The sequence below is a fragment of the Crocodylus siamensis genome, chromosome 13 (genome assembly GCF_052110815.1).
Source record: "Crocodylus siamensis isolate JL-2025a chromosome 13, ASM5211081v1, whole genome shotgun sequence".
In the NCBI taxonomy this organism is placed as follows: domain Eukaryota; kingdom Metazoa; phylum Chordata; order Crocodylia; family Crocodylidae; genus Crocodylus; species Crocodylus siamensis.
Genome location: NC_143407.1, coordinates 5,627,277 through 5,654,209, shown reverse-complemented (window position 1 = coordinate 5,654,209; position 26,933 = coordinate 5,627,277). Strand labels below are relative to the sequence as shown.

The 26,933-nt window shown below is 53.8% G+C and overlaps 1 protein-coding gene across 1 annotated transcript in view; it reads right to left on the bottom strand.

Moving 5' to 3' along the window:
- The window catches only part of PLEKHA6 (pleckstrin homology domain containing A6), a 119,325-nt gene extending 96,468 nt beyond the window's left edge, over positions 1 to 22,857 (bottom strand). Inside the window, exons 1-4 of the mRNA XM_090025207.1 lie at positions 22,784 to 22,857; positions 18,469 to 18,797; positions 17,575 to 17,651; positions 16,059 to 16,116 (exon numbers count right to left, since the gene is read on the bottom strand). Of these exons, the coding sequence (XP_089881333.1) occupies positions 16,059 to 16,116; positions 17,575 to 17,651; positions 18,469 to 18,551 (218 nt within the window). The 5' untranslated portion in view covers positions 18,552 to 18,797; positions 22,784 to 22,857. The remainder of the gene's footprint in view (positions 1 to 16,058; positions 16,117 to 17,574; positions 17,652 to 18,468; positions 18,798 to 22,783) is intronic.
- Between the last annotated feature and the right edge of the window lie 4,076 nt (positions 22,858 to 26,933).

The window sequence follows — 26,933 nt, the reverse complement described above, 5'->3', positions numbered from 1 at the left end:
CACAGCAGGCACAGCTCACAAGGACCAGTGCAATCGCCTGGCTGATCCAGCACGATGCAGAGCACAGCTAGCTCCCTGTAGTTCTCCCCTAATGTGCAAGGAAACAGGAAGGGGTAAGTACTGGATCCCTCGACCCCGTGGGGGTAGTGGCAGGGGCAACCTTCCGTTACCTTGAGCGCCGAGGGCTCTGGTGGGACTTTGATCCGTGGCTGCTCTGAGCCGCATGCTCTCTGCACTGCCAGTCCTGCCGAGCTGCCAGGCGCTGCATCGTTAGCCTGGGGAAGACGGTGCCGACTCCAAAACCCTGGAGACCACGGTGGGAAGGAGGAACAATAGCTTCCTGCTGCCTGCCAGCGGCGCGTGCTCCTTGCTTTAGCAAGGAAGCGGGAGGCGGAGGGGGCATGAGGTTGTACAGCCAGTGAGGGTGCGGGGGGAGCCCTGGGGCTGGAGGCACAGAGGGAGGAGGGCAGAGCAGGGGGTGCTGACCAGCACGGCTCTCCCCACTGCAGTCAGCCCTCACAGGCAGCGGATGCTGCCCCCCTCCCACCAGCCGCCCGTGGGGATTAAGAGACTGATGCTCTGACTGAGCCACCCCAGACAAGCTCCCTTTCAACACACGCCCCTGAAGGTGGGCAGGCGGGAGGCGCTTGGGTCACTGACAGGGTAGAGAAAGGATCCGACTGCCAAGGGAGTAGCTACAGCACCTTGCACGGATGCAAACAACAGGTCAATGAGGCCCAACAGACTCGCTCAACCCTGTGCAGGAAAACGTTGGTGGAGCCAGGAGCTGAACCCACACTCAGCCATGTCCAGAGGCCCATGGCCATCCCATCCACCCACCTCCAGGGGTTTGCATCCCCTGCCCCAGCCAGATGGAAACAACTGGATGGGCGGCTTCAGCCCCTGAGCACCTTGGAGAGCAGAGAGGAGAGCACGGGAGAGAATAAAGACCGTCCAAAAGGCACTCACAGCTCAGACCAGCCCTGCAGTTACCCAAGGGAGGCAGAGGCAGAGGCTCAATGGAGAGCAGCTTCTCCCCTTCAGCTGCTCACTGCAAAGGCTAAAACCCTTTGGTTGCAATTGTTCTGGGATAATGGAAGCATTAAGCATGGCTTGGAAGCAGCGCGGATTACAGGGGCACCCACACCAGGGTTGAGAGCTGCCGGTTGAACACAGCTGCCTTTAGAGCCAGGCAGGAGGGGTAGAGGGCTGGCACCCATGGGCACATCCATGGGACACCCCTGGCCTCCCATGGACCATTAGCTCCCATGCCAGGAGCCGGGGCTGGGAGGCTGGCCCTGCCGGAGAGGGGGAAGTGCCAAGCTGCTCCGTCAACAGCGCAGGGTGTTTGTCGACAGGGCGTGCGGGACGCCAGGCGCACACAAAAGCCATCTCATTATCCCCTAATTAGTGCCTTGCCAGCTCCTGCAATTAACGCCCATCTGAGTGGCTGTTGAGGTAAACAGAGGGTTGGAGGCATGCTGGAGTCAACTGGGGGGGGGCACTGAGCACAGACCACCGGAGCTTCTGTGCTTCTGCCCTTTGGGCGGGGGGCTGGACTCGATGATCTCCCGAGGTCCCTTCCAGCCCTGATGTCTATGAAATCTATGAAGCTGGGCCCCAGACATAGGGCCAAAGCCATGACATGATGCTCCCACCCCCCGCAAGATATGACCAGCTGTCTCTCAACTGGTCCCCAGGGCCCACTCACTTCCATTTCATCATCCTACTGAGGCTACAAATGCTTCCTTTCACTTTGGGTGGATGGGGGACAATTTTGTCCCAATGGCAGGTGATGCCTGAAGCAAGGATTCCCACCCGTGAGAGACATCCCCACATGCCAGGCACCGCGAGGGCAGGGAGAAAAGATTCCTTTTCCAGCAACTGTGTTGGGTTTTGCCACTGCCTCCCACTCAGGAGGGGTGGGAAGGGGAAGGGGACAAGGAAAAACAGGCACAGGGCAGCAGTGGACTCCAGGGGCTTCATTACATGCTCAGCTTAGGTTGCTCCCAGGACAGGATCTCAGCAGCATCTTGCAGACCCCTCTCTGCACGGGGGGCCTCCTCCTCATCCTACCAGTGGGGAAAACAAGGTAGGAGAAGGGAGGGAGCCTGCCCCAAGGGTCACCCACCAGGTCTGTGCGGCTGGGACTGACAATGCCGGTTTCCCGACACGCAGGACTGGCCATAAACAGGGAGGCAAGAACAAGGACAAGCCCAGAGGGCACAGGGAAAGGCAATTCTCCAAGCATTTGTTTGCTTTCACAATGTCCAGGCTCCGACTCTCCTGGTTTCGAACACAGGTCCCCCAGGAGGAGCCAGGAACGTGGAGGAGAAGCCGTCTCATCCCATAATGGAGGCGTTGGCGGTGCTGAATCGGCTTTAAAGAGCTTTTGTAGATGCACAGATTAAGGCCGTGAAGGACCCCTCCAACCATCTATCCTGCCGTGGCAGGTCACACGGGCTGAGGGGCCTGGCCTAGGGAGTCCTGCATCCAGCTCCCGGACCTCCAGGTTCTCTGCAGGAAGCCAGCCTGGGAGTCAAACAGGTATTGGCAGAGGACCAGCAAAGCATCAAGCCACCTGGGAAAATTTGCTTTCCCTCGCCCTTCAATTAGGTTTCGCTTCCTGGCTTCCCCCAGCATCCAAACCCTACCAGACCTTCACACCCTCCTAAATAAGGAACACAGCAGATGAGACCTAAATTTGTAGCATAACAAGCAAGCAGGAAAACCCCCCCAAACTGCAGTCATCCTCACAATGAAGACCCCAAGATCCCTCTCCTACCCCCGCAGGTCACCTCAGCTCCTGTCCTCTTCTTTCCACTCTCCAGAAACAGCTCCTCCCTGCGTGGCGATCAACCCAGCTCGGAGAGACAGACTCCATCCCAGCAGGAGTCTGTGCCTGCAGTGCACAGCACCGGGGCTGCATATCAATCAGCTGCAGGCAGACCCCTCCTGCAAGTCCACAGCAGGTGGAAGGGATGGAGGGAGGAGAAGCTGGGAGAGCGGCATCCAAGAAGTGGCTGGGAACTGGGTGCACTGCAGAGTAACTACAAGGGGCAAAAACAGGCCCCTGAGGAGCTGGCCTGTGATGTATGAGGACATACTTCGGCTGCCCTTCTCCGCTTACAGAGCCAAGGCAGAGCAGGCAGTGGGGCCACCCCAAACAATTTCAAACCCGTGCACTCTTCTGCAGTCACGAGATGGTCACAGAAACCACAAAGCGTTAACAGAAGAAGAGTTCAAGGGTCTCCCCATCTCCTGGGCTCTGAGCCATTGGGAGATGCCTGGTCGTGTTTTCAAGCTTTGGCAGGCAGCCATGGTCCCTGCTCCCAGCAGCCACAAGCCTACAACAGGTGGCACCGTGGTGGCAGGTAAGCAGGTACCCCTGTCAGGAAGGGAAAACCAGGAGGTGGCACATGCTTCTGCAGGGGGTTCCCCTCTATGCAGTGAGCCAGATGGCGATTCCCAACTCCACGCAGCTGCGAGTCAGATTTGGGAACAAACAGAAAGGAAAGAGACAAGTTGTGCAAAGGTTTGAATAAAGGTAGGGCAGTGGCTGCCTCCAGCCCCTGGAAAGTAAAACAAGATGATCGGCCAGAGCAGGAAAGGGGGGTTCCTTCCCTACAGGAGAGAGATTCCGTCTCCAAACCCAAGCAGCAGCCCCCCTCCAGCAGTCCCCCAGCTGCACCGGGCGGTTCCAGGGACCTTGGAAAGCAAAGATGTGCACAGTAGCAGCCACGCAGCCGGGCTACTAAGAGTTAAACAAGCTGCGCCAGGCACCGGAGAGGATTAAGCCATAATGCATATGTCTGGGTGGTGTTTGCGCTGAATTTTGTTCTGACTGACATGAGGTCTGGGCTGCAAGATGAGCAGGGCTCAGGGATGGGCCTCGCTACGGCCCAGGAGATGGTCGGCACACATTCGCACGTGTATGCGCCCAGCCCTCAGGACACCCTCCAACGCACTGCAAGGAGGATCAGCAGGATGAGCTGGGACTGCCCAGAGGCAGGCTGCGAGGGCACCACTAGTCACCTGCTACAGCCCTCCCCAGGCCCCTGGTCACATTCCCAGGAGGATCCCTTGGTGCCATGCTCCCAGGGGCTTCCCACCAGATTTTTTTATTGTTATTAAAATATACACACACATATATATATATATATATATATATATATACACACACAGAGAGAGAGAGAGAGAGTTATATGCATACATCCTCTATCATATGCATCCCATCAGATGGCCGGCAAAGGGCCTGTGAGGCACCAAATGCCTGCAAAGGTGCCGCAGGCCTGGACTTCCCCAGGGAGACGGCAGCGGTGCCTTGCTGCGATGGAGAGCAGGGCCCCTCAGCAATGGAAAGCCTGCATGTGATGCCCTCAAGCCAGGGCACAGCTCTCTGCTCCCCCTGCCTTTCTGGCCTCATTGTCTCCTAGCTGGACAGCAGCATGAGTAAAGCACAGGGCTCTCCCCACCTCTCCCGCTTGCTCTCAGCCTTTTGCCATCAGCCCTTCTTCCTTCTCTCCCCTGCGCTGTTCGGAGGCCAATGCCTGCTACCTTGCCGTTACCATGGGAACTCAGCAGGCAAACGTGGCTTCGCAGCAAGGTCAAAGATTACCCAGTGCAGCGGCTGAAACGCACGCCACGCTCTTCCTGAGCAGAACCCGGCTTCTCCTTGCACCTCGGCTCAGACAAATCAGCCGCGTCTGCCTCCCAGCTGCAGCCCCACGCTGTCCTCTGCGTCCTCCGGGCCACGAAGAACACGTGGTTTTCATCTAAATCTCCATCCCTCCCTGGACCCGAGAGCTAGGGATATTTGAGATGGATGCTGCTCGTGCCCAGGGGACCTGCGGGTTCATGGCCACGGCAGGAGGGCAGTCCCGTTTGGTGTGCCCCATTATAAAATATCATGTCCCACTACAATGCCTGTCACTTCAGAAGAAAATGGCAACTCCCATCATTTGAAGGGATTTGCTTTACTTATGAACAGGCCTGGGGCAGACTCCCAGCTGGTGCCTGCTGAACCCTCACCTGACCCCACCTGACTCACTAAAACCCAATTAGACAGGACAGTCTTTGCATTTGCTGCCTGTTTTGTTTTTTGGTTTTTTTATTAGAAGTCTTGAGTGTCTGCTTAATACCTCTGTCCCTCTCTGCTGCAGCTCAGTTTCCTAATCCTGACTTTGTCACCCATTCTTTACAGCCCTGGGTGAGAGGTGTCCAACCTCAGGTGTCTTTGGAGACACCTGTGAAGAAGACCCTTGATTTTCAAGGATTTTGATCATCCTCATGTCCTAGGGACATGGCATCCATGAAGCCAAAATGAGTGGGGAGGAAGGGGAAGGAAACAGAAGTCCCGTTCCTCCCCCCGCGCCAAAGTTAAAGCAGGCTTCTGGTGGAGGACCCTAAGGTTAGGCCCAGGTTTGGAGAACCAGCTGTGTAAAAGAGCCAGCAAAATCTGCTTCAGATGAGGCCATGAAGCTTAATTCAATCGTGTCTGTAAAGTCCTTTGAGGTGAAAGACAGGACAGAAGCATACAGGACTCCAGGGTGTTGGTGTTAGTCTAAGGACATGGGCAGACAAGTGTCTTTGGGTAAATGTGGTATATTTTACTAGACCAACTAAATAGCCGGAAAACTTGTTCTTTGCAAGCTTTTGGGCACAAACACCCTTCTTCAGGCATAGGCCTCCTACACCTCCCTATGCCCGAGAGTCTCCCAATGCCTAAAGAAGGGTGTTTGAGCCTGAAAGCGTGCCAATTTTTGCAGCTATTTAGTTGGTCTAATAAAAGAGATCACATCTACCTTGTCTGCCTACAGATCTCCAAGGAATTCGTACCTACAGGTGCCCACTGCAGCCCCCTCCTGGACACAAATCAGCATGGCTGAACTACGCACCACAGGCTCTATACTGCCAAGAGGGAGGCAATACTCTCCCTTCGTTCAAGGGACCAGGTCCTGAATGTCGGAGGGTCCAAGGTTTATCCAGCCCACCGGCACAAAGCACCAAGTGGCTGAGGCTGGCAGCAGGCTGGGCGGTGTCAAGTTGCTAGCTGTAGATTTGTTTGACTATATTATTATTGCTCAGGGGGCACTTAAGGGAGCTCACCCCTGCCCCAGCCCTGGCACAATCTGTGGGCAAGGCAAGAGCCCCCAAGGGCACACTTGCCTGCCTGTACACTAATGCCAGGAGCCTGGGCAACAAGCAGGACGAGCTCGTCCTCCTGCTCAGTGCAAAGAAATATGATGTCATTGGGATAACGGAGACCTGGTGGGACTCCACCCATGACTGGACCACGGGAATAGAGGGCTATACCCTATACAGGAGGGATCGTGTTGACAAAAGGGGCGGGGGTGTAGCTCTCTATGTGAAGGAAAGCTACATGTCCCTGCAAGCTGATGTTGGCGACCGGCATGGACAGCTAGAGACCCTCTGGGTAAAAATTCGTGGGGAATTCGGCACAGGGAACACAACGGTGGGAGTCTACTACAGACCTCCCACTCAAAGTCCAGAGCTTGACCAGGAGTTCGCCCGGGAACTGACTGAGGCCGCTTGCTCCAGGACCTTGGTCGTCATGGGTGACTTCAATTACCCGGACATCTCGTGGGAAGATCACTCAGCAAAATCCGAGCGGTCGCAAAGCTTTCTCTCGTGCGTGGATGACCTCTACCTGGCTCAAGAAGTCTGTGGGCCAACGAGAGGCAAAGCGCCGCTCGACCCGGTACTGGCTACGGGGGACGACCTAATCGGCGACCTAGCGATCGATGGGAAGCTGGGTGACAGCGACCACGAGCCGATCACCTTCACCATCCGCCGTAAAGCTGGCAAGTCAGTCAGCAACACAGAAGTCCTTGACTTCAGAAAAGCCGACTGTGACAAGCTCAAGAGGCTAGTTGGTCAGGCCCTCAGGGACCGTGACCCCAGGGAGATGGGAGTTCAAGAAGAGTGGTTGCTTCTCAAGGAAGCGATCCTCAGTGCACAAGCTAAATCTATTCCAACACGGAGGAAAGGCAGCAAGAAGGCACAGCAGCCCCCCTGGCTCTCCAGGGACCTAGTGGACCTACTGTGGCTAAAAAGGAAAGCCTACAAAGGATGGAGGACGGGATTCACCTCCAAGGAGGATTACTCCGCGCTGGTCCGGTCCTGCAGGGACCAAACCAGGAAAGCCAAGGCTGCAACTGAACTCCAGCTAGCTTCAGGCATCAAGGACAACAAAAAGTCCTTTTTCAGGTATGTGGGGAGCCAGAGGAAAAGCAAGGGCAATGTTGGACCCCTGCTAAACCAGATGGGACAACTCACGCCCAGGAAAAAGCCAACCTATTAAATAGGTACTTTGCGTCAGTCTTTCATCAGTCACACGGGACGCCCATGCCTGCTATGGGACAGGGAAATCTGGGTGAGGGGGATCCCCCACCCTCCCTCAATGCTGACCTCGTGAAGGAACACCTTGAGAGGCTGGATACCTTCAAGTCAGCCGGCCCTGACAACCTGCACCCCAGGGCACTCAAGGAGCTGGCGAGCGTCATAGCCCAGCCCCTGGCACGGGTCTTTGAAAACTCCTGGCGCTCTGGTGCAGTGCCCGAAGACTGGAAGAAGGCCAATGTGGTGCGGATCTTCAAAAAAGGGAGGAGAGTGGATCCGGCTAACTACAGGCCCATTAGCCTGACTTCTATCCTGGGGAAGATCTTAGAAAAGTTTATTAAGGAGACCATCTTTGAGGGACTGGCCCAGGCTAACATCCTAAGGGACAGCCAGCATGGGTTTGTTGCGGGTGGGTCTTGTTTGACCAATCTCATTTCCTTCTATGACCAGGTGGCCGATCACCTGGACAAGGGAGAAGAGATTGATGTCATATATCTTGACTTCAAAAAAGCTTTTGATCTGGTATCCCATGATCACCTCTTGGCCAAACTGCCCAGTTGTGGCCTTGGCTCCACCACGATCCGCTGGCTGGGAAATTGGCTTCGTGGTCGGACCCAGAGGGTTGTGATTGATGGCAGTCACTCATCATGGTGCCCTGTGACCCGTGGGGTCCCTCAAGGCTCTGTCCTGGGGCCCATACTGTTCAACATCTTCATTAATGATGTGGACATTGGAGGCAGGAGTGGACTGGCCAAGTTCGCCGATGACACCAAACTTTGGGGCAAAGCATCCACGCCAGAAGATAGGCGGGTGAGCCAGGCTGACCTGGACAAGCTCAGCAAATGGGCAGACGAGAACCTCATGTTGTTTAACACCGAAAAATGCAAGGTTCTCCACCTTGGGAGGAAAAACCTGCAGCACCCTTATAGGCTCGGCAGTGCTACGCTGGTTAGCACTACAGAAGAAAAAGACTTGGGGGTCATCATCGACCACAAGATGAACATGAGCCTGCAATGCGGTGCTGCGGCTAGTAAAGCGACCAAAACGCTGGCGTGCATCCATAGATGCTTCTCGAGCAAATCCCGGGACGTCATTCTCCCCTTGTGCTCGGCCTTGGTGAGGCCGCAGCTGGAGTCCTGCGTCCAGTTTTGGGCTCCACAATTCAAAAAGGATGTGGAGAAGCTTGAGAGAGTCCAGAGGAGAGCCACGCACATGATCAGAGGTCAGGAAAACAGATCTTACGATGACAGGCTGAGAGCCATGGGACTCTTTAGCCTGGAAAAGCGCAGGCTCAGGGGTGATCTGATGGCCACCTAGAAGTTTATCAGGGGTGACCACCAGGATCTGGGGGAACGTCTGTTCACCAGAGCGCCCCAAGGGATGACGAGGTCGAACGGTCACAAACTCCTGCGAGACCGTTTCAGGCTGGACATAAGGAAGAATTTCTTTCCTGTCCGAGCCCCCAAGGTCTGGAACAGTCTGCCAGCGGAGGTGGTTCAAGCACCTACATTGAACGCCTTCAAGAGTAAATTGGATGCTTATCTTGCTGGGATCCTATGACCCCAGCTGACTTCCTGCCCTTTGGGCAGGGGGCTGGACTCGATGATCTCCCGAGGTCCCTTCCAGCCCTGATGTCTATGAAATCTATGAAATAAATGCCTTGGCAGGCTGCCTATAACAGGACTGGAATGGCTTGGATGCTCCTTTCCCCACAGGGAAATGTGCATCCTTACTGCCTCAATCTCCAGAGGCCCAAACCCTCGCGCTCCCTCTCCGAGATGATCCCAGAGTGGCAGGAGGCTGGGAAGAGCAGCTGTAGCGGCCCCTCCTAAGAGACAATGCCGTGTCCCCTCTGGGCTGCTGTGCCTGGCAGAGCCGGTTATGTGGGAGCTCTGACAGCCACACACGGACCGCTGGGGAAATGGGAGGTAATTAATTCAGATTTCCTTGTAAATGGAGGCGAGGAGGGGAGCCATCCCCCTCCTCCTGAGGACCTCATTTTGCCTGGCTCCAGCAAAAATGCAGGAAGCCAACAGGGTATCATTAATTCCAGGCTGCGGAGCAACACGCCAGGCCTGATGATATGCTCAAAAGGAAGATGTTTTCTATGCTAAACGCCGCCCAGATCACACTCTCCCACGCAGGGCGGCTCTCCGAGACCCTTCCGCCACTTGGTATGCGTAAGGTTGCCAGGCAGCAGTGCCAGCCCCATCCTCCACCTTCCCCACACCCACACACATGAAGAAGCCCTCAATCCCTCCCCTCCCCTGCACACACACACACATCAGCCTGCTTCCTTGAGACCCATCTACCTTCCAGGCTGCATTTCAGAGCGCAACCCCTTGTGCACACCAGGCACCATGGCTGCACCCAGCCTCCCAGGTCCAGCACGGGCCTGCTTCCCCTTTCCTGCTGGAGCTTTTCAGCCAGGCTCCACTGCTCTCGGTTTCACTTCTGCCTGCCTGATCCGTGCGGATTACATAGCCATCCTAGCGGCCATCTGGCAGGGGGGTAAGCTGTGCCCAGCACGGCTCTTGGGGATAACAGGCTCAGCATATTCACCAAGGGGGATACAGCCAACGTCAGCATCCTGGATCACACAAGGCCAGGCCAACGTTCGCTGAGTACTGTCCCAGTTAGGGAGCTAGGGGACGCTTAATGGACCGGCAAATTAATTTACAGACATGAGACTTGCAAAGCAGCAGGAACGCCGACAGGGCCCTTCAAACAACCTGCAGCCACTTCTTGGCTCAGCCCCCTCAGCGCTACTGATCCACCGTGCTCCCCACCTCCACTCGTCCCATCCAGGGTCCTCTCACACACAGCTGTGGGGATCTGGCTCTCTGAAACCCCCGTCACACAAGTGTGCCAATCCAGCTCCACATCATCCTACTCCTGGGCATCCCTAAGCAGCCTACTTTGTGTACATGCGGGCAGAGGCTGTGCCCACACCAAGGGGGCTCTGAAGCTCTTCCCCTGTGCTGGTACAGACGGGCTGCTGGCATCCTGCATAGCTGTACTGAGACACGGTCCACAAAACATGGCAGCGAAGCTCCAGCTTGTCCACACTGATGCTTCCATTGCTGCTACCACCACTACAGCTGTAGCAATGGGAACACGCTGGAAACCCCCAAGGTAGACGAGGCCTAGGAGCCAGTGCCTGGTGTACTTAGGACCCCTCTGGTCCCTACAGGAGCACACAGCCCTTGCTGCCTGAATGGCCTTTGCTGGGCACCTCCTTTGCTCCAAGAGATGCTGTTTTAAAGCATCAAACCCAGGCCTCAGCTCCGCACTTTGCAAACACTGCTGCTGTGCTAAGCAGAGCTCTGGGACCCAGCTTTTCCCACAGAGCAGAGGAGTCACTAGGCTGTAAAGCAAGCGAAGGAGGGAGCTTCATACTGGCTTCTAGCCACCTTGTCTGCAGGGACGTAAACCCTCCCCTAGGCCACAGACCCCAACACCCAGAGAGGGAGAGGCAGGGAAGAACAAGGACGATTCTGCCCCTCGACAGTTCTTACTGTTCTGCTCGCTTCAGGGCCTCTGCTTCCACTGAGCCTCCTGCCAGGCATGGTAACCCCAGGCCAGGAGCCTGCAACAGGGTGTTCCTACCCTGTGCCTGCAGCCCTCGCTGCCCCAGGCCGTGGGATCAGAGCAGAGCGAGCGCAGGAGCTGTCTGACAGCTGGGGAGGGAGATGTGACTGCACTGACAAGGCCGCTGTTCACGGCTCCGGTTACCAGAGTCAGTTGAGTACCCTGGCTGTGCTAATTCATGCAGATTTAGTCCCACCAAGGGTCAGCTGCATCTCAGGACTGGCTGATGCCCACAGCTTAGGAAAGGATGTCGTAACACCACTGCGCACACACTGTCCACAGGAGCGGAGAGCACAATGCAACACACCTGCGAGGAGCAGGCTGTGAAAACCATCACGGACCACCACGGTATACAAAGCCTGGTCCAATTCTTTCCATGGGGCCAAGGGGCTTGGGCACTTCTCAGTCACAATAAGCTTCCCTCACTGTGGTTTCACATGGTCTAACACAAAACCACGAAGGAGAAGGAACTGCTCAGAGACGGATACAAAGCCTCAAGGTAGCCAGACCGAGCCAGAACTGAAAGAGACCGTTTGATGGCCAGTGTTTGCTGGGTTCAAGCCAATCTCTACTGCACGTGACCGCACCAGACAAGCCACAAGCAACAGCCCCATTACTAACTGGCTTAGGAGAGGGGCCAAGGGCTGAGTGAATGGGCCACAGAGGCTGAATTACCCTTTCACGCCGATCAGAGCTGAGGCATAGCAGCAAGCAGTGTGATGAAGCCTGTCCCTAGAGCACCAGCTCTGCGAACAAAGAGACAGAGACTCTCCAGAGCCGGGGGTCCAGCTCCTGTTGCCCATCTTAAGTTCACAAAATGAAGGGAGGAAGACGATGCACCAGGCTTGATGGTGCACACTAAATGCACTGCCTGCGACGAATCCGACTGCATCCCAAATAAATCAGAACGCAGCAGCAACCGACACGCTCCAAATAATCTGCTGGGATTCACTCCCTTGGCCTGGATGCACCAGGGACTTATCCACCAGCCTGGGCCACTGATCCCGGCAGGGGAGGGAGATGTTTTCTGACCACACTGTGTGGACAGAGACTGGAAACCAGAACCCAGGGGACAGGCTCCAGCTGCCTCGGCCAACACCAGGTGACCCCCGGGCTGAATCGATCAGGCTCTGCCATGTCAAGCAAAGCTCATCTCCAAATTGCAGAGATGAGTCCCAGCAGTGAGGGAGGGGATGGGCCAGTCCTACTGCAAACAGGTCTGTGGTCACCTAGTGCTAAACATAACTCACTGCATGCTACTAGGACGTGAAGGGAGAACCCCACGTCCCCCCCAGGTGAGGACAAGAGCAAGACACGCCAGCCCTTTCCAACGCTGGAGCAACCCTCGACATCCGCACAGAGCCGGGAGCACCTTCTCTGGCACCCAAACCTCGCTGCGCACTGCTAGGATGTGCAGCCAAGGACCCTCATGACCCCCCAGGAGAGGACGACAGCAGCGTAGCCCTCAGGACCCCTGCAGAGCCACGAGCAGCTTTCCAGCAGCCAAACCTCGCTGCGCACTGCTAGGATGTGCAGCCGAGGACTCCCACGTCCCCCCCATTAGACAACAACGGTAGTGCAGACGGTAGCCCTCGAGACCCCTGCAGAACCAGGGCTGGGTGGCCTCTCCAACGCAGCCACGGCCCTGGGGGCAGGGGAGACGGCCGGATTCCCCCATCCGGGCAGCCAGGTGCCCTCCTCAGGCAGACGGGCAGAGCCACATTGCTCTGAAGGGCTCAGCACTGCCTTCTCCCCAACCCCAGCCTGGCGGCGGCAGGACCAGCGGGAGCACCCACCCCAGGACACCACCACCAGCCTGCTCATCAGCCCTGCCACCAAAGCACCTGGGGGGGGGCGGGGAGCGGGGCCTAATGGGGATAGCACCCTGCACCCAGCCCCAGCGGCGGCACCAAGCCCCCCCGCCCCCGCCCCCGGCCGGCACTCACCGTGCGGCGGCTCCGGTCCCTGCGCCGGCCCCGCTCCTTGCCCCGGCCCCGGGGCTGCGGCTGCGGCAGGCTCCGGCATCCCTCCCCGGCGCCGGGCATGCTCGCTGCGCTCCCGGGGGGCGGCGCACGTGATGCCCGGGCTGGCGCGGAGCAAGGCGGAGCGGATCCGGATTAACCCTGTGCTGCCGCGGGGCGGCTCTCGCGGGGGGGGCGGGGGGCAGAGCCGGAGCTTCAGCAGGCAGTCGGCAGGCAAGGGGAGCCGGTGTCCCCCCCGCCAGCTACACCTGGTGCCAGGAGCACCCTCCAGCCCCTAATGCCCTTGGGTCTGGGGACGCTCTGCTCCGGCGGCGGGTGGACCCGGGCGGCTCACGCCCCTGCGTGCCAGGCCACCTAGGAGCGGGCCCGGGAGCCTGGCAGGCAATGGCCAGGGCGCGCCGCCGTGAGCCCCCCGCCGCGCCGCAGCCGGCCCGGGCCCCCGCTCTCTGCAGCCATGCGAGCCCTGCGGGCGGCCGTGGGCCGGCGGGGGACGTGACCGCCCTGAGGCGGCACGCTGCCGCGGCACAGGGACGGAGCAGGTGCTGGGGGGGCGGCCACGACCCCCACCCACAGCAGCAGGGGCGGCTCCTCTGCCCACGGGCTGGTGCCCCGGGCTGCCGGGGGCCTCCTCCCGCGCGCGACGCAGAAGCCGCGCAGGTGCCGGGGAGGCGGGCCGCAGCACGGCGTGTAGCCCGTCACGCTGAGATGGTGGCGCAGGCCGAGGGGGCGAAGCGAGCCCCCCCTGCGGCCGGCCACACGCCGGTTCTGTCCCACGCTCACGTGCGGGGGACACATGCACGCACGTCCCGTCCCACCGGGGCGAGCTTGCGGGAAGCTTTGGTGCCACCTCACGGGAAGCCGTTGCAACTGCCGACAACCCCAGCCCAGCGCGACGCGGTGCCTACCGCACCTTCCCGGGCGCCGGGCCGGCACGCAGCCTCCCTCCGGGCAGCCGAGGGGCAGGGGCACCCGAAGGGTCAGCAGGATCTGGCGCCGTTATTCACTTGCCAAACACGGAGCAGACACACCAGCCCCTGCCCCTGCGAGAAAACAGCTTGTGTGGTAGACGGCAGGAGCTTTTAGCCACAACGGTCATGCAACAGCTTATGGTAACTTCCTCATCACCAGATGGGGGGCATTTCAAATCAAGGCGGGGGAGGGGGGTCTAAAGGCAGACTCGGGCTCCGACAAGAATTGGTTCAGGGAAGCCCTTGTCAAGGTCTGACTCGCGGGTGCCGGCAGCGCTGCGACCACCTGAGGACCCGAGTTCCCCCGCTGTGTCCACTGCCCCAGTGCTGCTGTCCCGGGGCAGGCTGCAAGACCGCCGCGCCGAGGAGCAGCGGGGCTTGAGGAGCTCGCTGGGAACAGCCTGCACGGAGGCCGCTGGAACTCCGCTCGGCGCCTTTAAACGTGACCAGAGCCCTAATCCTCTCTCTGGGACGTCCCGGCCATTTCCATGGCAGCCCACTACAGAGCCACAAACAAGACTGTCCTGACTTGAGGCAGCAAAGGAGTTGGGAGACCCCAAGGCAACCAAACCCTTGCAAGGGAGAAGCCAGTGCTAGACCCCTAAGCCAGACCTACAGCTGGAAGGAGTCAAAGCCCTTGTGCCATTACTTAAATGTAATCCTTTTTTTGTGCTGCCTTTGGACATGCCCTACCACAACCTGGTCCTGGTTCGGGACTGGAGCTCCCAAGCTCTATGGGAAAGCAAAGAGTCAGCTGTAGATCGGGAGGAGCTCATCCCCATGGAGCTCCTGAACCCAACTGCAGCAGGGATTTTCTGCAGCTCCCTTGAAGGGCCCACAGGGCCCAGGGAAGATTCCTGTTTACTCTCTAGCATGGAGGAACCTGTCTGTATACAAGGGTGCAAGGCACAGGGGAGCTTAGGCTGCCTGGCTTTGCCCACAAGGTTACAGAGCTCTCTCCAGGCCACTGCAAGGAGCATTTGCCTCTCGAATACCAACTGCGGAGGGAAGAGGGAGCAGCTCTATTCAAGGCAAAGGACCCAAGCACAGATGTGGTTCCTAGTTCCCAGACGTGGTCCTTGGTTCCACCTTGGTCAGGCTCCCTGGGCACCACCTGGGAAGGTCACCCTGGGGAAGTCTGCAGCGCCAGAGGGAGCCTGTGCATCTCAGACAAAGCTGGGGCAGTCCTGCCCTACCTTGCTCAGGGTCCAGCTCTCCTAAGGGAAGATGAGGCATGTGGCTCAGAGTCAAATTCCACCCCCGCTCCAGAAGTACATGGTGTCAGTGGCCTGATTTCACTTCGCCTGGCAGAGAGCAAGGCTGGGCAGGGCTGCAAAACTTGCAGCCCAGTTCTGGGGGTCTGGCTGTGTGCACAGCTGGGGTGGGGGCAGTGCAGGGGAAGGGGAGAATGGGGCCAATACCCACAGACAGTAAAGCAGCCAGACAAAGCCAATTCCCACCGGCTACACCCATGGGCCTGCCTGTCCATGCAACACATCAGAGCCAAGTCAGGGACTGAGCCAGACTCTGTGGGGCAGAGGCAGGTTGGAATTAGTCCCTGGACCACACGGAGTTCAGGAGGGCCAGGTGGAAGACAGCCAAACCCCACCCCGGTAATAACAACCGTGAGTCCTGTCTCCAGAAGAGCTCCTGTCTGGGAGAAACTTGCCCTTCAGTATGGGAGGATTTTGCTGGGGGCAGTAGGTGATTTACCAAAGGCCTCCAAAAAGCACTGCCTGGGTGCAACATGGCACGGCTGCGTGTGCTGCTACCAAACCTCTACTGAGCTTCCTGAACACAGGTTTGTTCCATGGCTGGGACAGCAGCCCTGGGAGCTCTGCACACACAAGGCTTTAGCGTTGAGCCTACTTCCCAGCACTGCCCATTTAACCTCACTGAGAGCCAGCCTAACTGATACAGGGCTGCATTAGCAACGTGCAGAGCAACACTCAATCCAAAAGATAGCTATCGATCTCCCCCCTGCCAGCATGTCAGTCTGGAGCAATCCTACCCCCAGCACTGCAATGTGAGCTATTAAATCACACAGCTGTGTATCAGCAGGAGCACTAACCAGCCTATCTCCCCAGCCCAGCAAACAGGAACGTCTCTGTTTGTAAGTCAGCAAACAGCAGTAGTGCACAAGCCTTTCACTTACTTGATAAAGTATATGGCCCCTTGCCGTGTGCTGTCCATCTCCCAGCCTTTGGGCAAGTCTGTGAAGATGCAACAAAAGCAGATGCTGTTCAACCATTCATCTGTGGAACTCCCTGTTGCGGGCAGCTTTTAGTGAATTATGTTTCCAGAGAGCAGCCAGCCTTCATGTCAATCTGCTGCAGCTTTATTAGCTAGGCTCAAAATTAAACCAGGTTACCAGCCTCCAGGGCATCATAAGATCAGCAGCTGAGTTCAGGGGAAGTTCCCTCCCTTGAGACACTATTGTACAGCTGGGTGCAATCATCTACCCTTCCCCCAACACCCATCTCTGGTCACTGCTGGAGAGAAGTAGATGCAGCATTAGATGCATGGGGGCTTTGAGCAGAGGTTGAAAGCATAGCCTCCTCCTGTCTCCCACCCACCATAGTCCAACAGGGTCTCCCAGGGGCTGGGGGTCCAGAGAATCACCCTGTTTGCCCTCCCTTAAAACGGGCTCTGTTGGGACAATGACGTGGTTGTAAGGAGGGAGATGCAGGGTAGTGGACTGGGTGGGCGGCTGAGCCCGTTCCAGTCTGACAACCCCGTGTTCCCCCGTGACAAACCTGACTGCTGTGCACAAGGAATGCTGCATCTCAGGAAATTTCAGCTGAAAATGACCCGTCGACACCCGCCCTTCCCAGCACACACAGCCCATGGCGGCTTAGAAACAGCAGCCCACGTTTATCAAAGACAATATCAACACCACCACCAACACTCAGGGCCCTGCTGGCTCTTCTGTACATAAGGACAAGAGTTTCAGAAGTGGCTAGTGATTTGGAGTGGGGAAGAAGGTGGGGATGGGAAGGAGGAGTATAACTTAAGGCACCTTAAGGGAACTGATTTTTAGGCAGCCCTGAGCAACCACCTTCTGGAAGACAGACTCCTTGAAGGCATTTCATGTTGGGCACCGAAGGGCAGACGGACAAAGCTGCTACCCACTTTATAACTCAGTGCCTTTACACAGAGAAACTGAGCCTTGCTGTGTGACAGCTGAGCTGTGAACATTATTAAACCTGGAACGATTTTTTAGGGTGGTTTGGCTTCTTGCCATCTGATGGCCTGTATGTCACTTGGTATGAATACAAAGAAAACTAGAGGCTGTTTGTTTCACTTGTGTTTCTAGTCAGGTTTGGTTTCAGGCTCCACCACATCACAGCTCTTTGCCTGTGTCCCAGTTCCCAGCAGCGAAAAGGAACTGAAATTCTTCTGGGACAGTCACAGGCCTCAAGCCAGCCAGCAAGGGCGCCTTCAAAAGGTTGGCCACATTGTCCCAAGTGGGCAAGGTTCATTAGCCCCTTGATCACCAGATCCTGTGCTACCATACCTGTACCTCCAGGATGGCTTTCCAGGAGATACGCTGGCAGCATCTGTTGCAGGGCATTCGACTGGAGGGAGCATGCCATCAGGAAGAAAGGGAAGCAAATGCAACCAGGGAGATGCAATACCCTCCCCCAAGTCAAAGCAAGCCTGTCCCTTACCTGCACTGACAAAACACCCACTCTGGATGGAGCGTCTGGTGCCTGGGTGCACCCAGCTGGTCGACTGCGTCTCATCGCTACAAAGAACAAATAGACCATCAGAAGGGACATGGGATTGAATGGGAGAGAGTACCCACCATGGCCCCCAAACCACAACGGGGAGGGAACGTGCAGGGTGAGGCAGGGCTTACAGGGGGTTTCTCTGCACCTTCTTCCACTTAAAGGTGCTGTCTGCTGTAGCCTGTAGGCCTTCCTCTCTGCCTTGACTCCTGTTTCCTATTCATATGGCCCACAAAAGGGAAGTCAGGGAGAAGCTAGGCCAGGGGAAGTCACTATCAGACACGAGAGAGGCCTGTAGGTTCCTTGAAAGGGGTCACAGACAGCAGCCCAAGTACGGACAGCTTCTCAGACCCTTCCCAGAGCAGTGGCCCCTGTGTGCAGGGGGACCCTCCTGTGCTATTCCTCCTTCCAACAGAGCTGCCAGAGCCTGGCAGACTTCAGGGCAGAGAGGAGCAGCATTGGCTAGGACAGCCCAAACTCCCCTGGGGCAGAAGTGCAACCACAGGGGGGAAAAAATAGGCCATGGGTAAAGTGTGATCATGGAGGTGGGGTCCTCGGGTGCGTGGAGCAGCAGCAGACAACAGCAGAACAAGTATAATCAGGGGGAGGTAGGGCCCTCCCTGCCATAGCCCCGGGACCCTTCTCATTCCCCACTGCCCTTTCTCAGCTGAGCCAGTCCTTCTGGGCCTCCCCTCTGCCAAGCCCCCTTTGCCCCCAAAGCCTAGGCTGGAAGTACGGCTGCTGCCTGGCTTTGAACATGCACCTGGTAGGATTAAACTGCCCTCCTGCCCCCACGCGTAGCACAGCAAGAAGCCCATAAGGAAAAAACCATACTTGATGAAGAAGACTCGCCCATCTCCACACACCCCGTACGTCCACCTGCCCGGCAGGTCCAGCCAGTCAATGTCATCAGCCATCGAGGTCCCGGCACAGAAGGCAGGCAGAGGGGGAGCAATACGGAGGTGCCAGGCTCCCGAGTCCAACTCTGCCCGTGCTCAGCCTCCTGCCCTACTGCTCCTCCTAAGGCAGCGATGGTGGCGAGCGAAGTCTGGGTGCTGGTTAGTGAGTGCAGAGCAACTCCAAATCCACCCCAGCCAGTCCCACAGAAGCAAACACTTGTTCAGCTCAGACCTGCCACTGAGACTCTGTTTGCTGCAAATAGCCTAGGAGGGAGGAAAACACCATAAATTTAACCCCCTCAGAGCCAGGCTGCTGTGTTGCCAATGACCTGGAGCACAGAGGCCACTCCTGCCACGCCGGTGACAGACATACCTCTCTGCATGAGTCTCACCGACTCACCCAAAGCCGTTTCCTTCACTGTCTGCTTAATATAATTACCACCAATTAAGTCAGGGCTGAGTAATGACAGAGCTACATCTTCCCTCCCCGGCTACCTTTAAACAGGGTTCGTCTTCTCCCTCGAAGCCAAGCCAAGGCATTATGGTGGGCATCCTGATTGCTACACACAGCAGCATCTGAGCTGTCCACTGGGTATTTTCTTCCTCTTTCTTCAAAGCCATCAATTAAACCTCTTTTTAAGAGGAAGGTGGGGTGGGGAGTGGCAAGGGAGAGTGATTACAAAGGGCTCTTATCCAAGGCTGTGTATTTTCCAAATCCTCCATGGTTTAGGGGAAAGAGCCATTTTAAAAAGTTGCCTTTAGTTCATCTGGTGCATGAAGGAGTTGCTCTCCAAACCAGCGGGGCTTGGCATGGCTGCTGCGGCAAGGCTCATCACAGCAAGAGCTCCCCATGCGGGCTTTGGGGAAACCAGTTTGCCTGAAACCTTGGCATGGTCATCCCAAGAGTTCTTTGAGTCAGTGGGTGTGAGAAACGTGTCTGGTTAGTTCCTTGTGGCAACGGGGAAGAGGATGAGCTGTGTTTGTTGTTATTCGGAGGCCCGCAGTCTCACCCAGGCAGAGATGGGGTGGGGTCAGAGTACTGTGTTTCGTTGTTCTTCTGGCTGCATCAGACCCCTGGTGCATCACACAGGCCTCAGTGGCACAAACACTCATGCATGTCCTGAACATGCAGGAGAGCTCCCGCTGAAGCTAATGGATCTGCTGGGGCATGGTGGCAAGCAGGATCAGGTCCTTCTTCCAGCTAGATTGCAGCTCCCTATCACAGCAACAGGGACAATAGCACTTCACTTATCTCGCCCTCTCCTTGCCTGGCCCATTTAGATTGCAAAGGTGAGATCCTGACCCCAGTCATGTTAGGGGCATCCCCACTTTAACCTCAGAATATGACTCAGAGGAGAGATCTATACCACAAAGCTTTGCTGGGGAGGGATGTAAAATGGTTGTATCCCTTAGCAGAGGTAGTTATGCTGGTAAAACCCGTGGGGTGGGTAAACCTGTGCACAAAAGAGGACTCCTGTTGATTTTGCTTGTCATCTAGGGAAGTGGTATAGCTTCATCATCAGAAAATCCCTAGCTATTCATAAATGCAGTCTTCACTTCCGGGCCCTGGTGGCAAAGCTACACCAGCCTAGCCACAGCAGCAAAGGCTCTCTAGTGCAGATCAGCCTTATATTCTCCAGGGCAGGGAATGTCTCCTACTACGCGGCTGTACAGCACCTGGTACCATGGGGGCCTGGCTGACAGGAGCATGCCATAGTGTAACTATTAAATAAAGTGACTTCCAGCCTAGAAGGGTCTTGCTTTGTACGCAGCTAAGTTGTGGTGCTTCGGTCGGGAAAGGGAGGCTGGTACAACACGGTCACATCAACAGCTACATCCAACTGAAAGCCCCCCAGATTGCAGAAGAGGAGAGTAACTTGTTTGTTTCATGGGGGCTCTGGAGCACGCTATTTCTGGCTGGGAATGGATTTTCAGTTACGTTGCTTTGGTCTTTTTCAAGATTTAGGCAGCGAAGGGAAGGAAAGGAATAGCCGAGTCAGGTATTCTTTGTCTGAGGTGGTTCGAGTAAAAAACGGTTCCGTAAAGTCAAACAGAGTAAAGGCTCAGTTCCTAATCCTTTCTGGGCACTTGAAGAGGTACCGCCAGGTGAAAGATCCTGCAAACACTGGTGCTTGGCCCTCATTTTAGGCACCGTGAGTAGCCCAACTGACTACAGCAGAATTATTCTCATGATTGATGACTGAACACATGCTTGAGGGGTTGCAAGATCAGGGGCCTTGTGGGGCAAACCGATCCAATCTTAAAAGACTCTTTTTCCTCCCCAGGTAATTCTCTAAGGGAGTACAAATTTCAGGGTCCTTTTTGCTGTGTCCTGAGGGGGAATGCCTATGCCAATTATAAAGAACCATCTAATCAGATTTAGCATAAGGAACTAGAAGGAGCTGTTCCAATCTCTGGGGGGAAAAATATGTGGATTTTCAGAGGGCTTTATTACAACATCCAGCCAAGAATCCAGAGCTGCTTTAGGCTCTGTTCTGTCAGGTAAATAAATCAGCTTTTATTAGTTTTCACAAGAGACTTTTTTCTCTTCTTTTATATCTTAATCCAATGGAAACTCCGGGGAGAAACACCAGCTGCTGGCTTTTTTAAATCTCTCCAAGTGTTCTTTTTTATTAACCCGTGTATTTTTGAATGAGGGGGACAGGGAACAAACCAAGTTTCCATATGAGAGACATTACAAGCTCCTGTTGAGCTTTGTGTTTCTATAAATTATTGTATCTGAGGCGCTCAAGGCATTTCCTTTTTCTACATCAAATACCACATCCCTCCTGGGCAACATGTACTTTTTTCCTTCTTTTGCATAGGTCAAGAGGCAGAGAAGTGAAGTCTGCTGAGGCTCACATCAGAGTCCCTTGAGAACAACACTTCGGAGGTTTCATTTCCAGTCTCCTCTGACCCCAAGGCCAGTGGAGACGTATGCTTCAGGGGCACCTCACCAACAAGCTCTCCGTCCAGAAAGATCTGAGGGTGGCACACATGTAGGAGATACTGAAGACAGCTTTGCTTCAGCGCTTCACTTGCACTGGTACAGCATAGGGATGGATTGTTTAAGCTGCAACTCTGCAGGAAAGGACCTCGGGTTACAGTGGACAAGAAGCTGAATATGAGCCAACAATGTGCCCTTGGTGCCAAGGCTAATGGCATCCTGGGCTGCATGATAAGGAGTGCTGCCAGCAAATTGAGGGAAGTGATTGTTTCCTTCTATTCTGCACTGGTGAGGCCACATTTGGAGTGCTGTGTCCAGTTTTGGGCCCACTACAGAAAAGATGTGGACAAATTGGTGGGAGTCCAACACAGAGCAACAAAAATGGTTAGAGGGCTGGTGGACATGGCTGATCAGGAGGGAACTGGGCTTATTTAGTCTGCAGAAGAGAAGACCGTGGGGGGACTGAATAGCAGCCTTCTACTACCTGCACGGTGGATCCAAAGAGGATGGAGCTGGACTGTTCTCAGTGGGGGCAGATGACAGAACAAGGAGTGATGGGCTCAAGTTGTAGCAAGGGAAGTTGAGGTTAGCTATGAGGAAAAACTCTCATAAGAGTAAAAAACTGGAACAGGTTACCCAGAGAAGTGGTGGGATCTCCGTCCTTGGAGGCTTTTAAGACCCAGCTAGACAAAGCCATAGCTGGGATGATCTAGTTGAGGATGATTGTGCTTTGAGCTGGGGCTTGAACTAAATGTGACCACCTGAGGTCCCTTCTGATACTAATTTTCTATGATTCAGGGAAACACATCTTCCCATTACAGTCATCTTCCGAAAGTAGGAAGCCTGCATATCATGAACTGCAACGATGTACCGCACACATGCCTTTGGTATAGATGTACACAGCCTGCTGGCTTTCTTGGTGTTGCAAAGTTAACATTACTTAAAGTATCAGTTTGCTAGGAGGGTGTGGAGAAGAATGTGCGAATTACACTAATACCAGGGCAGGTGTCAGGGCGAGGTGCAGCTTGAACAGGAAGAGACTTGCCGCGTTATCCCTCTGCACAGGGAGGGGAACAGTCAGTCGCAGCCTATTTTGTAATAGAAAGGCTGAGAGTTCAGAAATGACAGTGTTCTGCTAATTAGTCCCTGTTTGTCAGCCACTGAGACATCTCATCTGCGACACGTTGTTTTTTAGCTGAGGGCTTTTCCTAAGCAACATACCTGGGGCGGGCCAGCATTGGCTGAAAGTCTGGAGTCAGCTTAGTATTGTGGTGGAAGGTGTTCTGTAAATGGCTGTACTCACCAACGGATGTTTCACATCTGCGACCTCCAAATAACGCTGCGTGCCTTCGCCAGCAGCCAGCGTAGCAGTAACGGGATGTGTGGCTAGGTGGAAAACAAAGGAGAAGGGATCTTTAGAGCAAAGTTCATTGGAAAGGACACTGGGGAAGGCAGAGTGCTGACATTAAGTGTACACAGATATGGCTTAATGGTTAAAGAAGTTGTCTGGAAAGACCTATCCTCCTTGAAAAAAACTATTTCCAACCTTGTCAAGGTCGACTTAGCCCGTCATCCTCTTGAAGGAGATAAATCAAATTCCATGAGTTTTATTGCAGAGGGGTCATTCGGTTGGGGTCGTAATGACTCAGATACTAGGAATGTTAGAGGCTTGTGGTACTTCTATATGGAAAGGGGCCACCCCCTGCCTTTGACCCACATTTCCCCTCAATTCATCGTGCTACTGGTTGGTCTCAAGCCCAGTTGAACATATAGGAAAAAAAAGTCATTGTATCCAGGCTATCAACTACATAATGGACAACTAGCATGATACATAGACCCCAAGAGATACCAGATGTGCTTATATTGCAACCTTTTCCCACGTACTAGGACATCAATGATATCCCTAGCAGCATAGGAAGGCTTTAATGAAAGGCACCCCTCTAGCACTTGAAGAACACGTAGCCATTTCACTCCTTCCCCATGCAGCCCTGCTGCTGCTGGTGCTGATACTGCTGCTCCCTATGGACACAGCCTCTTAAACATCAGAAAAACTAGAGTGATCAGTGCAACGAACTGCCTCCAGGCATGCGCTTGGGCCACTGCGCTGCAGGGATGCTGGCGCCATCTCCTGGACCAAAAATTCTCTCTCTCAAAGGAAATTCTGCATTGGAATGCAAGCTATTTTTGGGTGACTACATCGATAACTCATTAAAGGCTTCCCCACGCCTCTCCCTAATATTCACTTGTAGGCCAAGGCAATGGCTCAAGTATAACACCTTCCTTAAGCAAATCTTACAGTAGCAATTTATTTCTTCATCACCTCCTCTGCCTTGAAATTCTCTTAGTGCCCATATAGTGTATTTACTTTGTCCAAGCTCAGAAATGGGTTAATGGCAGTTGTCATGGAATTATCCTCATTGGCACGGCATTCGATATTGAGCCGGCGACAGAAGTCAATTTAGAGGGCTGGCTGATTAGCCGAAACATCAGCTCGTATAATGCACAGCAGGGGAGTTACAATTGCTAGAGCTGGGAGTCAGATTTTTATTCTAGCTTAGCAGCCAACTTGCTTTATGGCCCTGGGTTAGTTACTTGGCTGACCTCTGTACCTCAGCTTCTCCATCTGTAACATAAAAGGGAATTAAGTTCACCTTGCTGTGGTATCTGGAGGAGACATGCCTCTTAAAAGGAGGGGATCATTACTGCACATTCTTTAGGGCTGGCTTGGTAATGACTTGCAACTGAAATTACACCGTATGCACGAACAGCATGGCTGGAAGCTCTTCTATTAACAGCTGTAGCTATATGGCTAGACTGCCATAATGGAGTCCACCGAAGAGCATTCTGAGCAGATATCCAACAGCTTTTTATGGGCAATTATTATTTAAGCCATTAGCATCAGAAATTACAAATGAGCCTCTTTCTTTTGCTCCACACACTTTCCATTTTTATATTCACGAGTGCCATCATAGCCACTGTCACATCAGATACCTTGAAGTATCTGAAAAGGTGTCAGCATAAACCTTATTCCCCAGATGCCCAGGGTGAAAATTTCAGTTCCTAGAGGTTGTGTTTCTAAAGCAAGCCCTGCCAGAAAAGCCTACCGCTAGCTTCAGATTTGGACCATAAAAAATCCTACTGTTTATAGAAAGCTTTAAAAAACCATCATTATTTTTGAGAAAGACAAAAGTGGTACTAAGAACAAACACAGCAGTTGCCTCTTGGAAAAAGCCACACTGTAACCATACCATCTTGTCCAAATTCTCTAAGTAGACTGAGAATCTTTTTCTTCATTATGAGAAAGCTAAAGTCTATACTTCATTGCTTTGGGTTTCTTCAGACTAAAAAATAGCTACCTTTTTATAACAGAATCAAAGCTCGGTTCAGGTTCCAGATTTGCTATAGGCTTCCCATATGATCTCAGAACTGCTCTATATCTAAGCAGCTTCAATTTAACTAAAATTGTCTTACCTAATTATTTAAATGTTACATATGGATATACCTGTGCATCTTGTAGAGGCAACTGAATTCCAGCAGATGCCAATACAAGTTTAACCACTATAACAGTTAGAACTTTTAGAAAGACTTGCACGGGTTAACTCCATTGGTTAAACAGGTTAACTGATCTGCCTTACCCTGGTGCAGATCTGTGCACTAACAAGGCCCCATTCCCCCCATGTGAAAATAATTCTTCCCCACTCCTTCAGCCCCTACTCTATGTCTAGAAGAAAAGCTCCTCAGGACAAGAACTCTTAGAAATTGCAGTTGCTGTACATGCATCTTTCTGAACCTTTCTGCTGCTGCAAGCAACACCTCCTACAGCTCTGATTGAAGGATCTGAGGATGGACTTTCAGGAACCTGCAAGTAAGCTGCACGCACTTCAATTTGCCATTGTTTGCTTTTTCATACAGATGCAGCAGAAAGAAAAAGGGCGCTAAATGCAAGACTTCCTCAAACAAGTGGGACAGCTGGGAAATAGTGCTGGCATTAGGGGCAGACGGATGAAGAGATTGTTACCTACTAACAATCTCTGCTTCATTCAGTGAAGGGTGTTGGCCCATTTTTATAAGCCACCCCACCCTTATTTTTTTAGATTGTTGGCAAGTCAGACAGCCAGCCCGGATCTACTGTATACAGAACTCCTTTTACAGGAAAAGCTGATGAGTTTTACACATCATGTGGGTAGAAGTCATCAGTGTAACCTCTCCCTGAACACTACTGAGTCACGGTCACTACATTTTCAGTTCCGGTATGGGGACTCCAAAGGAAGCCTGTTTAGAGGAAGAAAAAAAATTCACTCTTTAGCATATTATCCAACTTTACAAATATGCATTTAGCACATATAGTCAGAGGCAATTGAAGATTGAGTACCCACATGTCATCTATCAAGACTGATTAACAGAAAACCAGGCCTTGAAGTTCTGTGGAAGTGATGTAGCTATTTGAAAGCAAGAGGAATGCTACTGTAACCTACTGGCTACCCTAGGATTGCATGGATTTTACTAAGAAGACTGAAAAACAGATCCTGGCAGGATACTTACCTTCCAGATGGGACACCTATATAATATCAGATTTGTGGGGGGAACACACACCACTTGACTTGTGCACCAATTTTGTTAAATTGTCGCAGGATAAAGAGAAAACATCACCGTGTTCATTTTTAATCAGTCTCTGCAGCAAGTACTAAGCATTTGGCAATCGCGGTTCAAAAGAGGTCTAGAAAACTTGTAGATGGGACTGAGATACACCGAGGAGAGAACAAACAGTGCTATCCACTCCTCCCCGTACTGCTTAGCTCTAACCAGCATCATTAATCCTTCACTGACTTGAAGAAACTGAACATTTAGGGGGCAAAAAGTCAAAGTTACTGCCTGAACACATATAATGCAACCGTCTACCAAGCCAAGGCTCAGCTCTCCCTCTATACAAATTAAAATGGAACCGTCCACAGCAGTCAACCAATTTAGCATTCTACTTGCCTGCATATCTATGAGGGCTTCACACTGAAGGTCCCATTGTATGCAGACTGCAGAGCCTGGCAGGGAAAGCACCAACAGCACAAGATGACATTACGTCTCCTCAGGCCAAGTTTACTGAAGAACAGATGCACTGGGAAGGTTTTTAATGACTGCAAGGGGGCAAAGCAAAGCAGAGCTCCATCTGCTGGTGTAGCAATCCATAGCACAAAGGCCTGTCCTGTAGCCTTCCCTGATCTTTTCAAGGCTCAAGTTACAGCAAAGCATATCAATCAGATTAAGATGGTCATTACGCTCTCCACAGCCACAACAGCAACAAATTCTTCTCTAAAAGGACTGATCCCAAATGTGACATAAAACCAAATTGTTCTCAGCAGTAAACGCTGGGGGGTAACAGCCATTCATACATCTAAGAAACAGTTTTCATATCCATTTCAATGCACTTTATCAGGCTTTACTGCTCCAGAAAAATAAAA